This window comes from Haliotis asinina, chromosome 1 (genome assembly GCF_037392515.1).
Source record: "Haliotis asinina isolate JCU_RB_2024 chromosome 1, JCU_Hal_asi_v2, whole genome shotgun sequence".
In the NCBI taxonomy this organism is placed as follows: Eukaryota; Metazoa; Mollusca; class Gastropoda; order Lepetellida; family Haliotidae; genus Haliotis; species Haliotis asinina.
In genome coordinates, this window is record NC_090280.1 from 62720370 (window position 1) to 62737421 (window position 17052).

General features: G+C 39.3%; 1 protein-coding gene across 1 annotated transcript in view; it reads left to right on the forward strand.

Moving 5' to 3' along the window:
• The first annotated feature begins 1846 nt into the window (after positions 1-1846).
• LOC137295772 (malectin-B-like) overlaps positions 1847-17052 on the forward strand; it is a 35965-nt gene continuing 20759 nt past the window's right edge. Inside the window, exon 1 of the mRNA XM_067827313.1 lies at positions 1847-2256. Within this exon, the coding sequence (XP_067683414.1) occupies positions 1870-2256 (387 nt within the window). The 5' untranslated portion in view covers positions 1847-1869. The remainder of the gene's footprint in view (positions 2257-17052) is intronic.

Below are 17052 nucleotides of genomic sequence, written 5' to 3' on the forward strand. Positions count from 1 at the left end.
CTATTCCGGCCGACGAGCAAACCTGTCGTTTCAAACGAACTGTATATAGAGCCAGCCAATTGTCTTGTGTCCAAATGAAGGCTGTGTTTTCATTTGAAATTGCTTTGCAGACCACTGAACGTATATTCTTGTGCTGACCAGTCATTCGTCAGACAGGACAAGTCAAAAGTGACAGGGAAGTTTCAACTACATTTCCATGAACGTCTAGAATCTCCACTGAAAAGGGGCTCATGAATATATTCTCATGTAAAATAGTTTGCATATGCTCCGGCAGGTGGATGACTTTTGACAAGTGGTCAGAGATGAATAAATTCCTAGACTGACTACCCAAAAATTAGGGTCAGCCGCCAGAGTCCTGCACTCTGTGCCGGAACCCGGGATTGAACCGGGGGCCTTTAGATCTTCAGTCTAACGCTCTCCCAACTGAGCTATTCCGGCCGACGAGCAAACCTGTCGTTTCAAACGAACTGCATATAGAGCCAGCCAATTGTCTTGTGTCCAAATGAAGGCTGTGTTTTCATTTGAAATTGCTTTGCAGACCACTGTATATGCTGAGCAGTCATTCGTCAGACAGGACAAGGGCTGATGGATATATTCTGATGTAAGATGGCGCCGTAAAATTAAAAGGAATATGACGGTTGTGTACACTGGTTTTGCAGTATTGTATGCAGGTATACGGCCGGGAGTAAGAGATCCTAGCTATTACTGAGATATTTTAGCTGTGTAAAATGCTGATACTCTTTTCTCATCAACTTGTGGGAGGATTACGGAATGTATACTAATAGTTGTTTAGGTTTGTCAATTGAAAAAAATCCTTCTAACATTTCTTACAATATATGCAGTTGAAATTACGGAAGACTGAAAGGCTGGCTATTATGGAAAGTATCACTGGCTTGTGTAAGTGTTTTTGTTTAAATATTCTGCAGCATATCACCAGCAGTTCTAAATGGGTGATGATATAACGTACCTTTCACCCCATATCATTTTTTTTCACATCCCGAAGGGAGCTAAGAATGAATTAAAGTGCACACTGAAGTAGAAAAAAACGCTTTCAGTTGGATGTTGAGCTTGGCGAAACGCGTCATCGAAATTGAATGTTTATTGATGATGATGATGATGATAATGATGATGATGATGAACAACCCCGTGTATTGAATCATTTAGCCGGGTCTTCTTATTTGCGTTTGTCTTCTTTAAATGTGAATCAGATTAATTCTGTGTTATCCCTCGAAACCAACGAAGTCCACAACTGAAATTAAAAAGAGTGTAGCTTAGTATGAAATGTCTCAGATCAACACACTTCACTTTCATAATGTCAGAGACCATCTGTTATAATAATAACCATGCATAGTCTCCAGTTGCGTAAATTTGTGTGAGTGGACATATGCACTTAATTAAGTTCAGTGTTCTCATGCAAGTTATGCCATGTCACACCTATCGATATTTGTGTTGTTGTCTTCTTAAGCAATACATATATAATCTGTGTCGAACAAAAGGTCAATAGACACTTGATTGCTTAAATTCGTAAACAGTGACGATGACGACAGTCTCGTGAAATACCCTCCTATAACCTGGTCGGTCTCATATCGAGCTCATAAGGATGATGATACGCCAGCACGTTTCAGCTATTAGATCTATCAAATTCTCCCGCTTGCCATAAATTATCTCGCACAACATCATCATGTCCGTCTGGATATTAATGGTCTGAAAGTAATTTAATGGGTTATGTGTGCTAAAATCGGATTACACTAGATCTACACATCCGAGCTATCACACAACCCATTCACTACAACTGTTGTTCGCGCCTGCGCAGTGCTGTTCATGCCGCGTCATTTCCTTTACGGAAGAGAGGAAGCAAGCGTGTTGGAGATGTTGACTATTGCCGGCTCCGCGATTCAAAGACTAGATCAGCTTTTACACAAACAGCATGTGCTATTTAGTGCAGTGTGTGTCCTGTCACTTGTCGGACAGTGCGTGGGCATTGGAGAAGTTATTTGGGCCGTCAACTGCGGCGGTGGCAGCCACACCGACGTCCAAGGCATTCGTTACCAGGCAGATCCACTGAAAATCGGCCAGGCTTCAGATTATGGCAAAAGTCTTCTGATCCAGCGAGTGGTACCACAAGACCAAATATTGTATCAAACTGAACGCTATCACATGTCAACGTTTGGATACGATGTTCCACTTTCAAAAGACGGAGACTACATTATTGTCTTGAAGTTTTCCGAAGTATGGTTTACGGCGCCGAACAGGAAGGTAATTCTCAGTCATGCACCCTCTTTGTACTGTGCAATATTTTTCTGTCATGTGAATATTATCATTTAATGCCCCAAAATAATAACAGAAAAAATGTTGATGCCTCTGAAAGTCTCATCAACGTGATGTGCGTGAATAAACTGACAGTGTGGAGGAACATATTTATTATGTTCCAAAAACTGGGTATGTGATGCATGTTTAACATTTATCTTCATGAATCTGTTACGAAGATGATTCTTTTTCTACACTTTTGTTTGTTGCAATATTCCAGCTGTATTGGCATCAGTCTATAAACATTTAAGTTGGGCCCAGACAATGAAGCGATCAACAGCATGAACGTCAAATTTTGAAATTGGACCATGTGTCAGTGAACCTGACACCGATGTATTATAGCTTCATTATTGCCAAGTGCAGCAATAAGATTAAACAAAAAAGCATATAAAACAGTTAGCCTCACCACCCAATCCTGTTAACATATTGTCAGTCAGATTTCATAACATGAACCCGTGAAGATCTGGGTTAGAATAGGTCTTCAGCAACTCATGCTTACCACATAAGGCGACTATCCATGTCATAAGCGGTGAATGCCAAGATTGGGTGGTCAGACTTGCTGATTTGGTTGGCGCGTCATTGGTTCCCATGTGCACAGATCGATGGTCATGCCCTTGATTATTGACAAATCAACGCCATATAGCTGGAATATTGCTACATGCAATGTAAAACTATACTCATTCACTCAATCTCTTGAAAAATGAATTTCATCTGCATTTCATTTTTCAAGTTCACTGCAATAAAATTGAGATATGAACATGAATGAACCACAGGCTTTTTCTTTGGAACCGGCTGTGGGTTTCAATGTTACATGTTTTGAATATGCGCATTTCAGTTACATACAGTCTCATGGAAAGTGTATTACGACTTGAATTGTATTGTGACCTTATGCAATATAGTATTGTTTTATGAGTAGCAACAGTGATATAGCATATTTAATTCTCTATTTAATTCTCGGTATCTAATTGACATCGTGGCATGTTTTCCTTTCAAAAGAAAGAAAAAGCTTCTTGTATTCTGGGTACCTCATTTACTGAAATTAATTATCCCTATCACATTAACTTATGACATGTAATGATTACTCCTTTCAGATAATGACCGTTACTTGCAAATGAACTGTTGGTGTGACTAGAATTTGGGATTCAGGAAGTCAGAGAGGTGCTTTTGAGCTAACAATAAACACAGATGACACCTCTCAAATAGATGCATGGACAACAGCATGTGCCTAATAGAGGAATATTGTATTAGGAATACTGCTTATTTTCATCGTAAGGCACCACATTTGAGTGTCCTGGGAATATGACTGTTTGGGTTGGAGTGAGTGAATGAGTTTGGTTTTGCACCGCTTTTAGCAGTATTCCAGCAATATCATGTAGGGGACTCCAAAAATGGGCTTCACATATTGTTCCAATTGAATTCTGGGGTATTGAACCTTAGTTCTGTGCATGATGAGTGAACAGTTTAAGCACTGGGTTGCCTCACCACCTAATTTTGGCCGAAAATATTCCCGTCATGGATTCATTTCGCTACAGGCTGCCCCAGTGCATGTAAATTTGTACTAGAGCAAGTAACTTTTATTGTTAGGTTGCACCTGGTGCAGGTGACATTTCCATCACAGGTGCATGACAGCAGTGTTATTAGCCTACCTTCCAGCATGAATATATCTCCACCCATTATGTGTATCAGGTGAATCAGTTTGCACACCCTGAAACGTTTGCTTTCACACACATAGATAAGTTGCACAGGCTAGATGTGACTGTGTGGAAATGGGGCAGTGCGGTAGCCCAGTGGATAATGTGTCTACTCATCACATCGTAGACCCCAGGTTGATTCCCCACATGGGTACAATATGCAAAGCCCATTTCTGGTGTCCCCCCTACTGTGATAATGTTGGAATATTGCCCAAATATGTGGTGTGTAAAACCATATTCACTCACTATATCATTTGAAATGGCAAACAAGTAAATTTTTCCAAGTGGAAAAGAAGTTGAATTCACAAATGAAAATGTTAGTTAATAATCAGCAAAATATCAAAACATTTTTTCAGACATTGAGGATTGTGAGCTTCAACATTATTTCAGACATTGAGGAGTGTGAGCTTCTTTAGGAAAGTGAACCTGGTTGTGATATCCCTTGCACTTGATGATAATCGTCAGTGACAGTGATAGGATTGTTTATGTAATTGTACAGGACATATTTTGATGGTGCAAGTGGATTAATTCTCGTGGTTGCAACTGGTGGAGGTGGAGAAAAGAGATGAAATCTGAGCCTGTATTTCTGTTTTTAGTGAGACTCCCACTATATTACCTTGTATCTAAGGGTTGGCGATAATACTGGTTCACTGGTATATTGCAATACAAACTTCACAAAATAATTTCTCACAAGAAATTGTATCCCCAAAGTTCAAAAATGTTTCCTAGCTTATTAGATACTGTTAGTTATACTATTAATATTTTAACTAATATTTACTGAAGTGAGACAGTTCATGGTAATAGTAGTAAACTTTCCCTCCCCCTTCAGCCTATATGCTGTGATACATGTGTAAGTGAAGGAGACTTAAACACTGCATTAATCCAAATTCACTCGTCACTTACAAATAATTTCTTAAGCCATAATATAATAAGTCCATAGATTTTTCTCAGCTGCGATACAATCTAGATACAGAATACTCTTAAAAATTTGCATTGACCCCAATTCATTCGATTATAAACTATTCTTCAGCTTTTGTTACTTTGTATGGACATTTTCAGCGGATTCGTTCTGATACAAGGAAAATACCATTAATAGCTTCCTTAAACCGAATTCACTCACTAGCAAACAATTTGTTTGTTTGGCCTTTGTTAATTAATGTCGCTTTGATGGCATCCAGTGTCACTATTGACCAACATGATTTTCTAACGATTTTGATAGGAACATGGAATAGGATTCATACAATTTATTGCGTTAATGTGGTAAATGTGATTGCTTCTGTAGAAAAAAATGCCAGGATATTTTTTACATGATAACTGTTTTATGTTTACCTTGCCTGCAGTATTTACGTGCTGAAATGCTACTTCTAGGGATCTGACTGTGTAAACATTGATGCTGAGATTTTGAGTTTCGAGTGTTCAACAGCTAGCAAATGTACATGCTTGAATTTGAAGATAACTGAAAAATATTGTGCAGTACGCTTCATGGTGTTACTTTGACAAAGGATAGATCTCCACTTGTGCACTTTCACTCATAAATTTACCAATACTGGTATTTTACTTTCCCAAAAATGCTCATGGGAGCTTTTGTTGCTCAGTAACAATTGCAACAGAGAACCAGTCAACTCAGCATGCATGCACATAAGTATAACATTACTGCGTCCGATATTTGTTACTGGACATTCGTCAGTTCCTGTGTAAGGACAATAAAGCTGTCTGCTAGTAGTACACAGAGACCTAATACCATTCCATATGGTCAAAGACAGTAATGGGACTGAGGGGGATTAACAGCAATGCTAAAGAATGCTGCTACCTGGTAAGGGATTTTTCTGCCTGTATTTATGCCAGGTAGCAAGTACTGGCTACTTGCTGAAAAAGTTAATTTTGAACACTGAAACACTTTTCAGATAAATACATCTGCAAATGAACACTGCAACACTTTTCAGATAAATACATCTGCAAATGATTCTAACACCGAACATCATTGCTGTGGTGTGTATCTTTTAGTGTTACGTGTTTATAAATGTTTCTTGGTGTATCTTGTACATATTTATCTGTACATATGCTGATACAGCCCTTATTTGGGTCCCTGCTGGAGGCCTAGAGGTCTTGCCCTAGATATTGAAGCTCTGCTAGCGTTCAGATGGTCGTAAGTTAAGGTTTATGTATGGCACTTATGATTATCTCATGAGCTAACATGGATATTCAGAGGTCTTGCCTCTATGACATCAGAAATGTGTTGATAAAGTATTTATGCATCACACAGTGTAACCACCTCTGATTCCTCTCATCGGTACAAATTATGATACCCAGTTTTTGTCAAACCCCCAACTGATTCACAATCATTCTTTTCACTCCTCCACCCCACTCCCCAACTCACTTTCATATTACTTGACTTTCAAGAACCAAAAAGTCCCTATTGCTTCTGCTTGAAATGTCATGATTCTCGAGCTATCATTTCCAAGGTTGTATAGACCTCAGTCGTTGCATCGTAGACAGCAGTTGTGTGAAGACCCAGTTCCCAGGACAAGACTTGGGTTAAGAAAATGAAAGCTATTAGCACTCGAAAAAGCCGTAGGTGATACAGTTGTTGCACCTTCTGCTCAACATAATTAAGATTTAATGCTCAAATTTTCTTTTTTATGATTCAGAGTAACAACAATATAACAAAATTATTTTGAGTCTGATAAGGGCATTTTATGTTTAATACTTCATAAAACGTAATGACCCAAACAGTAAAACAGTAAGTCACTGTCCTTGTAGACATCAGAGTAAAGGTAGGTAAGCTAAAGGTTAAAGTGTCAGCTCATCGTGCTGACGACCACTGTTTGATTCCACAATGTTTGAGTACAACGTGTGAAGCCCATTTCTGGTGTCTTGTCAACATATTGCTAATATATTGAAAACTGGCATGAAACTAGACTCACTCACTCATCAGAATTGCTGGTGCAAGCTAGTTCCTCATTCTGTTCTCCAGCTTAAGACTGCGTTCTTTGAACAGCAGAATATTAACATGTGCTGTTCGTGGGCTTGTATTAATATGAGGTGGCATTACAGTTTTAAGTTGCACAAGTGCTGTTCTAAATGCTTAAATATAGCCCAGCAGGATGAACATGTTTGGCTTCCAATTTCCTCATTTTGTACAAAATCAAGCACACTCATCAATCTCGATGGATTTCCGGTCAGTTAGTTGTGTTTAGAAAGTAGAAAGGAATATAGCTGCGAGCAGCGATGAGGGCTTCTTGGATGTTATGCAATACAGCCATTTGCATCTGTGACGTACTTCCAAAAGTAGTCATGGCTACAGATAATATAGATACATACTACTGTCAGTAATGGGAAATGTGTCATTCTTTAACTTTGAATTCATATTGGCTTTAAATACAGATGGTACCTGTATTAGGATATCAAATGAACAAACATAATGGTTGTCGCTTTGAATACTTAGTGGTGTTGAAACAGATGCTATTTGTAAAAGAACATCAAAAGAGAAAAAAAAAGTTAGTGGTTGTCCATTCAGTAATCAAAGAATGCATACGGTACAACGATCTGTTCAGAATGCCTAAAACATAAAACGTGGTAGCCGAAGCTGAATGTGATTACTAAACATTAAGTAAATCTATCTCAAGCAACATAACAAACATTTCCACTGATCTAAGTTCAAAAACATACAGGAAAAATAACCATTGATTTTAATGACATACGTGAACTTGAATTGTTCCTTTGCTTGCGATGAATCTTGTAAATTCACTCTACTAGCACAAACAGAACCAGTCCAGATGAATTCAGTGTGTTCACTTTCGTGGTTCAACTGATGTAAATTTGACTTAAAATATTCATGCCATAATACCAGTATCATCTGAATGGTCAATACAACAGGACGATAGTACATTACTATAATCCAAATCAAATTGGTTGTGACTTTATGAATTTAAAAACAAATTAACAGCAGCTTTTCCTGCTTCAATGACAACATTTCGCTAGATCATCAGCACGAGATACATCAGGTGCTAGATATAATAAATCACTCAGAGTATTTTAAATGACTATCAAAACCTGAACAGAATGACTATTTAAAGGGGTTCTGATGTGGGTATAACAGGTATAATTGGTGGTGACACCACTCACATTCCTCAACAAAGGTTTCATTTGGCATTTCTTCTATATGGAGTAAGTACTCAGCATTAATTAGTAATTAAGGTCTGATGTGGCAAATGTATTACATGTTATATAATATGTGCATGTAAGGGTTTATCAGCTGAGTTACAAAACCAAACATCGATCAAAGGATTAACCGATAACACGCTGATTGATTAATTACATTTATCTTCAACAGCGGATTTGTCAAAAGACAGTGTGTATAGATGTACTAGTCTATGCTGACTACAACCTGTCATAAAGTGCGAGTGTGAAAACAACATCCTCCCTTCAAAGAATTAACCACCACTGCGTTGACTGATTGATTGCTCATTATTGGTTAACTAAATTACTTAGAATGGCGGATATCATACAATTAGTTGCCAAGTGTGCTATCTGGGGTGACCTATGTAAAAGACCTGAAACGATGTGTCACTTTTTCGCAAATTAGACTGTTGTAAGACACACGACATAGAGCAGGATTATTTACCAGCTACAGATGAAAGAAATATCGTTCTTTCGTGTGGATATTGATGGATACATTCCTGAACAAGGTAGTAGCCCGACATTGTTGCTATAACATTAGTCTGTTTTAAATTCATTATTTGCATTTTGTTTTAATTTAGTCGTAGCATTCAGCAGAATCTATATGACAGAAAACACACGCAAGATCGCGCATAGGGTGGGTGTGAAATAGGATCCACATTGGCAGTCTATACAATGTCTAAATGTTACAGTAACGTTAGAAATTTACTATACGTATAAGCAGACGGTGTGTTCTTTCATTAATTTCAGTGTCAACAAAATGCCATTTGTGATTAATTACTTCAAATGACACCAGCAAGTCAGCCTATCACACCGGTGCCTGGCGAGACGCTCCCGATTTCTTTACTCACTGCCTGGAATGAATTTCACGTGCATTACATGCTCAATCAGAGATAATGAGGGTGAAAAGGAGAGAGGTGCAAGGAAATGGATTTTTAATTGATCTTGACCTTTAAATCCATTCAGATGCATGTAAAATTGTTTATAATATTGAAAGAATACGGAAGGTCGACCGAAAATATAGCATAAGTAATTATGAGTTACATTCATGGTTTCCTCGCGGCATCGGTAAATATCCACACTGTTTTAGGCAAGGAGACTCATCGGAGGCCCCACGCTTAGAACAGAAGGGATATTGACCGATATACTTCGGCCTTCACTTGTTGATGAATTTACTTGTATGAATCCACGTATGCACTACAAAACAGACAAAACACTTTAACTTTTTCGCATTTTCAGTTAGTTGTAAGATATATTCATAGGTCTGTAAAAGGAGTTACAGGAAATTACTCTACTTAATTTCAACTGAAGCTCAGATCAAATGTATCTGGTATGCGTTAGTACTTTTGACATACACAAAGACACGTTATATTTATATCAACAGAACTCATACATATCGCCAACTTTGAACGGAACGACTGAACTGACAGGCAAGAGTGAGTGCTGGTGTGCGGTCTTGTGAGACAGATGTTTGAAGACGCGGCCGTCATTGTCCTCCCGCTTTCCTTCAGATTTTCGTGCTCTTTCCAAGGGTTAAACGTTAAATGCTGCGCCAACTTTTGACACATTCCGTCGCGTATTCATGGGCCGTCGGTGATAAAAAGAAGTGCCTATTTCCTTAATAAGCAGAAACTTGGGGATTTTGATGGCTAGTATTGTTCATGGTGATGTGTACATAGAGGCAAGCACTTTCGATAGATATTTAAAGCGGTCTAAGCAGCAATATTAATAAATTTGCTCCGCACTCTTTCCTTTCATTTGGGGTACGTCTCAAATGTTTTCTCTTCTTTTTTAGCTAATGCAGTGTGTATCGATGTCAAAACGGTGCATTTTAGCAAAGATGTGACTGTGTGTGGGAGGTGCCTAGAGACAAAGTATGGCAAGTTTGAAAGCGGTAGCAGTTGTAGTTGTAGTGCAGCAGATTTTGGGAGCAAAGTAGTCAGAATTGGGCTGAAAAACAGCAGCAAAAACTTCAATCGCAAATAGCGGCCAAACGGTGCATTTTAGCGACTCGACCCGTCCAGACGAAATTGTAGACATTTTGATTGCGCTCAAGAAGTTTGGTAGTCATTGCAGCAGTAGTTTTGGAGATATTTGCATTTCAAATTGAAAATTTTGAATTAATTTTGATTTATCTGCCCTTTGCTATTGGGCCCACAGCCTAGAGATTTTAATGGGGAATATCTACACCTCGGTGCGCATCTGCCTGATTTTTTTCAAGCGATTCTGTCCACTGGTGCTCTTTGTAGGGCTGGAACAAAATACGGCGGAAAAATAAATAATAATAATAATAATAATAATAATAATAAAAATAATAAAAACATCAGTAATTACAATAGGTCTTCTGCCTTATGGCAAGAAGCCCTAAATATTTTGTTTTAGAAAGTAGAAAGGAATATTTTGTTTGAAAAGGAATGGGTTATGTATGTTTGTGACTTTATGGTGGCTCTGCGTCCGGACATGCTACACCACTGTTAGATGATAATCTTTTTTGTTTAACACCAGGAAATGTTTCTGTACTGAGTCATATTGAATTATGTGTTCAAAGTCTAGTACATGTACAACTTAAGGCACACACACTACTGTCAACAGTTGACGAACTTGGTGTTTTGACTACTAGTATTTTTTGTTTGTTTAGGCATAAAAATGACAAAAAGGGACACGAAAGTTTTGTCTTAGTGTTATTGTCCACTAAGGAATTCTAAGGCAGGATATGTGCAAATTAGACATCGTAAGAATCAGGTGGGTGAAAGATGGGATGTACCTCATTGTGTCTCTTTGTTGGATCTGTGATATTTATGCCCTCACTTTCATAGTTGTATCTGTCACTATATCAACATTTTTGGTCCTAAGATTTCAGTAAGGAGGCCTTGCTTGTTGCAAACCATTTTCATGTAATCAAAGAACAACTGAAATCTTCAGTTGTATTATGCATAATACATACCTTTTATTCTAAGGTATCAGTGCATTTGAGATATCTGTAAATAATTGAAAATATCTTTTATTAATTGCTGATATTACATATTTTGTAAGTTCCTCTGGCTGCAAATGGGCGAGTTTGGCTCTTTCTTTACTCCCACAAGTTGTCACAGTGAACATTGACTCAAGAACCATTCCGAATTCACCCCTTGAAATATAATCACTTGGGATAACCATTTCGCTCAGCACTCCAGTAGACAGGTTTGTGAGTTCATATTTGCATGGATTTGGTTATAAGTTTGTAATAGAGCCCCAGTGTGCAAAATAACCACTGGCCCATTAGCCCCAGCCTAGTGAATATCAAGTTGGGCCAGTAAATCTTCATAGTCTCTGGTGCGACTGACTTGTGAATGTTCATCACTTCATTTTGTTCATACGTTACTCTGTTTGATGAATGATTTGATGCAAGATTACAGTACAAGAAAATATGTTTGTAATATTATCAGCTTAATGATGACTTACTTGAGCATTAACAAAATATTTCAGACTTGTGTTTCCTTGCTTGATTTGATGGTATTTTACCTTTTTGCAATATTTTGCTTTGGAAAGTGTTTCGCACACTGGATATTAGATGTGATGGATATTATGCACTTAATAATTATTATTGTTATAACAATATTTTAAAAGCAGTCTAACACCAAAGTCGAGCATTCACTAGAAATGAGTAGATGGTTAAGGATTATTAAATTTAGATGTATATTTGAGGAAGCTGAATGTTTTATAATCATTAGTTCCACACAAATATTGAGATGGGTTGATATAAATCTTTCATTATCATGATAACTATTTATCAAACACAGAGGCTTGATATAAAACTTTCATTATCAAGATAACTATTTATCAAACACACAAGGTTGATTTAAAACTTTCATTATCATGATAACTATTTATCAAACAAAGAAGGTTGATATAAAACTTTCATTACCATCATAACTATTTATCAAACACAGAGGCTTGATATAAAACCTTCATTATCATGATAACTATTTATCAAACAAAGAGGGTTGATATAAAACTTTCATTACCATCATAACTATTTATCAAACACAGAGGCTTGATATAAAACTTTCATTATCATGATAACTATTTATCAAACAAAGAGGGTTGATATAAAACTTTCATTACCATCATAACTATTTATCAAACACAGAGGCTTGATATAAAACTTTCATTATCATGATAGCTATTCATCAAACACAGAAGGTTGATATAAAACTTTCATTATCAAGATAACTATTTATCAAACACACAAGGTTGATTTAAAACTTTCATTACCATGATAACTATTTATCAAATACAGAATGTTGAGGCCTTTAGCAACGCATGCTTGCCATAAAAGGCGACTGTGTTAGTAGTATAGGGAATGATAGTCCGAAAACACTTTTCAAAAACCCCTCTAAAAAGCCTCATTTACTAAATGAGGCTTTGGTGGGACCATTAGCTCTTGCTATTATTGCCCCTACTACAAAGCCACGCCATCACGTTTACCGTGACTTGGCAGGCGGTAACACTGTGCCGTACGGTACGATCAATAATTCTTCTCTTACAAACCCCCTACCCGGCCCACCCCTCAAGTAGTACAAGTTAGGTTCGTCGGCTTTCATATCCACTTTATCTATGTTGTAAGTTTTGACCGACCATATAGGATCGGTGGCTCGCTTACGGCTATGTTATGTTTATATCGATGAAACAGTTTAACGTGAACCGCCTACGATCTCTTTGGTGTTCATAATAAAGGCTTGCTGGGCTTTTTGTATCCCCTGTTCTATGTACTTTTTTTTCTCGTCCTCGCTGATAGCAGACTTACGAGACTTGGATCGAATATCTTGTTTCATTCCGTTATATTTTTTGAGTTCAGAGAGGATTGAACGAAACTCCTCTTCTGAGATCTTACTATCAGAGAGTGCCGTGGAAATACGCTCACTCACTGTGTTTAGCTTTGCTTCAGCCAGAACCTTTATCTCGTCGTGTTTCAATGCCTTACGATTAAGTCTGCGTGATACTAACTTAAGCGCCAACCCTACCAACCCTGTCACCCCAGCCGTTATTTCAATACCTAGCACTATAGGTGCAGCCACGATGGTGGTTAACAACCCAACGCCTGCCGCCCCTAGTCCCATGCTGGTTGCCATAAGGGTAGTGTCAGCCCCGTCCACGATATTGAAAGCTCTATTATATTTTTTACATAGTGCTTTCCGCGTGTCACGGTCTTGTTCTAGTTGGCGTTTCATATCACATAACTGCCTCAAGCGGAACCCATCTACGGTTTCCAGCGTCTTCGCTACTTCCTCTACGACTGGGTACAGACCCATCCTATAATATATATTTTGAAAGATATTTTAATTGGGGTTCAGTTAAAAATCTTTCAATGTATTTGAAGCCTACAAGATCTAGACCATCAATCAGGGTAATAGGTGAGAGGTTAATAGACTTTCCTGTTGTAATAAAAACCCCACTGAGGCTTATTAAGCGGTTTATAGGGGCCCCGTGGGTATCCTGTTGTATAACAATACGACAATATTTGTCTGTGTGTTCATCAAACCAGTGTATTGACACCCCGGGTAAAATTTGTTGTTCTTTTGAGGTGTTTTCATTACCTAAATAGAAAAAGAAGACTTCTATGATGAGTGTGAAAGGGGGGGATATATCAAGATGTATGTTATATATATTATTGCGAAATGGTAATTTATTTGTTACTATAGTCCTTAACCTATTTTTCCCGGGACCAGCAGCCATCATGATTAATGACCTCTCCGGAATGAAATCCCCGACCCAACTACCGTTGTTCTTAATCTTAGAGATCACCCCATTTTCACCTATTGTGATATAAGGTGAGGCTGGTGTTAAGTTGACCAGCCATTTGGGTTCTTTAAAATCTGATAACAGCACCCGTTTGTACACGTTGTCTTTGAAGTGTAGGATGTATAATTCATCTTCCTCACCAGGCTGATCGAATCCCTCTGTATCTCCCAGGTCGTTAAGTGTAGTGTTGGGATGATGACTAGTCATTATTATACTATTATGATATAATTTCCAACTGGTTTTCTGATAATAATTCAGGGGTTAACTTTATACCCATGAAGTGTATGTTGTCAGGTAGGAAGATATTGATTAGTGATATCTTATTTTCCACGATCACGTTGACCCCCTGCAGACTGGTCTTGGAGTCGACACCCACCCGCACGTAAACGTTGCAAACTTGATACTGGTGTCGTTTCACCCACCCGAGTTTGATCCCCTTCACGATCTCAACATCATTCACCGATGGTTCCCCTAGGTAGACTTTGATGAACAGTGTTGAGTTTGCCGGTAGACTCTCTAGTATCTTAACCACACCTTCGAATTCAGACACCAACTGCAATTTCACGTTTTGCATGGCCGGTTTACTCGATAGCATGTGGGCTGCTATAGTGTTGACTGGGCTGACGACTATGCTACGCCTCTGAGTTGGGACGTAAGCCACGAGCAGGGTTCCATTGTTTACGACTTTGTTTAGGTGGTTGTCTTTGTTATCCGTGAACACGTAAGGGGAGACGAGTCTAATATTGAGAAACCATTTGTTATCGGGTAACAACACCCACTTGTCATCTTCGGTGAAGACGAGCATATATGGTTTGTTTTTGACGATGGTAGTGCTCTCAACATCGTCTAAATCGAACAGTTTACCTCCGAATGATGGGTATATTCTCCAGTTGTCATCACCGGTGTTGACGAGGGCGTACTTAGTGTTGGCTGTTGCTCCTCTGGTATCTATCATATCACTTAGGGCTCCACCGGAGGGGATTTCAACGCGTTTGTAAATGTTGTTTTTCAGTTGCAAGGCATACGATTTACCATCTACTCCGGGAGCGTCGAAACCGCGTGTGTCTCCGAGGTCGGAGATCCCGATATTGACGCATTTTTTCACTCCGGGCCCTTGTGCGCTGGTCATGTTACGTGAAGCGTTAAGCTGAGGTATCCTATATTTACAGGATTATGATTTATATCTAACACCGATATTGTCAGCTCAGGTATGTTGCCCTGGGTTAATCTCTTATACTGCCGTGGTGAAAATGACTCGGTTCTACCGTCGTTGAATTTCTCAGTTTTCACCGGCACTGCTCTCAATATAGTGGAAGGGTGACCTCCTTGAATGTTATACGTTGTGCTCACCTGACTGAGATGAATGTACAGCTCTCGGTACGGTACTAGGTCGGGTAACTTCGTGCCTGTGACGGTTGTTGTTGGTTTTATCTCGTCAGGAGACATACCGAGTATCCTCGCTAATGGTCGGCCGAGCCTCAAGGAGGTTCTTCCGTTGTTGATTAACACCACTGTGCCGTTTGAGTCGTTCATCTTGAGTTCGGCTCCCAGGGGTTTGAAGACCTCGTCGTTTAGAGAGCACACGCTGTAGTAGCCGTCAGTTATCTGGCTGCGAGTTCCACTGACGAACAGCTTATTGTTGCTGATATTGATGTTAGTCCATTGCGGTAGGTAGGTGATATCGCAGAGTGCGACTTCGAGTTGACCTGACGTGTTATCGATCGCGTGCGTCAGCTGAACGGCCTCACCGCTCGTTATTCCTGGAAGTGTTATGTACATATTATAATATATAAATTATATAATATAATATGGATTTAGCACACTTGAAAATCGTGGTGAATGCAGATGGTACGGGGTTTAAAACAACCTTTATTGATATCTTTGAAAAGTATGTCGTGTCCGTTAATAACGCTCAGGCGGTGGTAAACTGGAATCAAAACCCAATGCAGTTTTGGCAGAACCAACTCAACTTTGCTGTGTGGTGTGCGACGACAGGGTCGGGTGTGAAACCAGACTACGGTATAGACGAACTGAGTAAGGCGGTTATTTTGTTTCATATTTATTATCAAACGAGACGAATATTGAAGGAAATAAGTGCTCCTCTTCCCCAAGATAAAGCGTGGAGTATGACGAATAACCCCTATGATAGACGCGCTTATGAACGTGTTTGTGGGGAGTTTGAGATTCCAACGAATAAAGACTTTCGCCTTCCTGGTGTGAACCATGGTCTCGGTATAGTTCTCGTGTACTTCTACAGGTCCGGAAAATATTATGCCGGTTCTAAAGATGGTTCATACAACCCAAACCGGCATACATTTACAGGCCCCACAACGAATGAAAAGATCCATGTCAGCTGTATAAAGCAAACCAGTCCTGATGCAGCCACAGCCTGGACTAAAATGATCTCAAAAACATCGAAAGGATTCACTCGTGCTGGTACAATACGCTTGAACGACTCGATTCGAACGTACGTGTGGGCGCTGTTGGGTGCGCAGTCGATGACGCGTTCTAACATCCTCGGTAAGGGAACTGCTTACGACGCTCAGACACAATTCGTTTCCAACGTTGAGGATGCTATCAATTCTCCAGTTGATCTCCCGAGGGCCATCGACCGTTACCAAAATGTGTTAGAATACGCCAGATCGAAAGTCAATTACGTGTTCGGCGTGGGGTTATACATGGCTCCGAGTGATATGCAACTGAGAATAAAAAAAGTGGTGGGTTATAACAACAAAATAGTTATAGCCACGAAGGATCAAAAGTTGGGTATCAACCCCGATATTAACACCCCACATATCCCACACATCCAACCACGTGAAAAAGGTATAGTGGCGCCACCACCGGAGCCTAAAGTTCAACCAACACCACAGGAGGTGGCCCCTCATATGCAGGCCTCCTATCAGCAGCATATTGATAATAAAACAGCCTTAGTGGTTGGTGGGGTAACTTTGGGACTTATTTGGTTAAAGATTTCTTAGCCGCTACGTACACCAGACCCGCCACGGCGACGATGGCTGCCCACAGGTTTTGACTGAGCCACATGGCAGTTTTAGACAGAGCGCTCAACAACCACGAGACGATGCTACCCAGGATG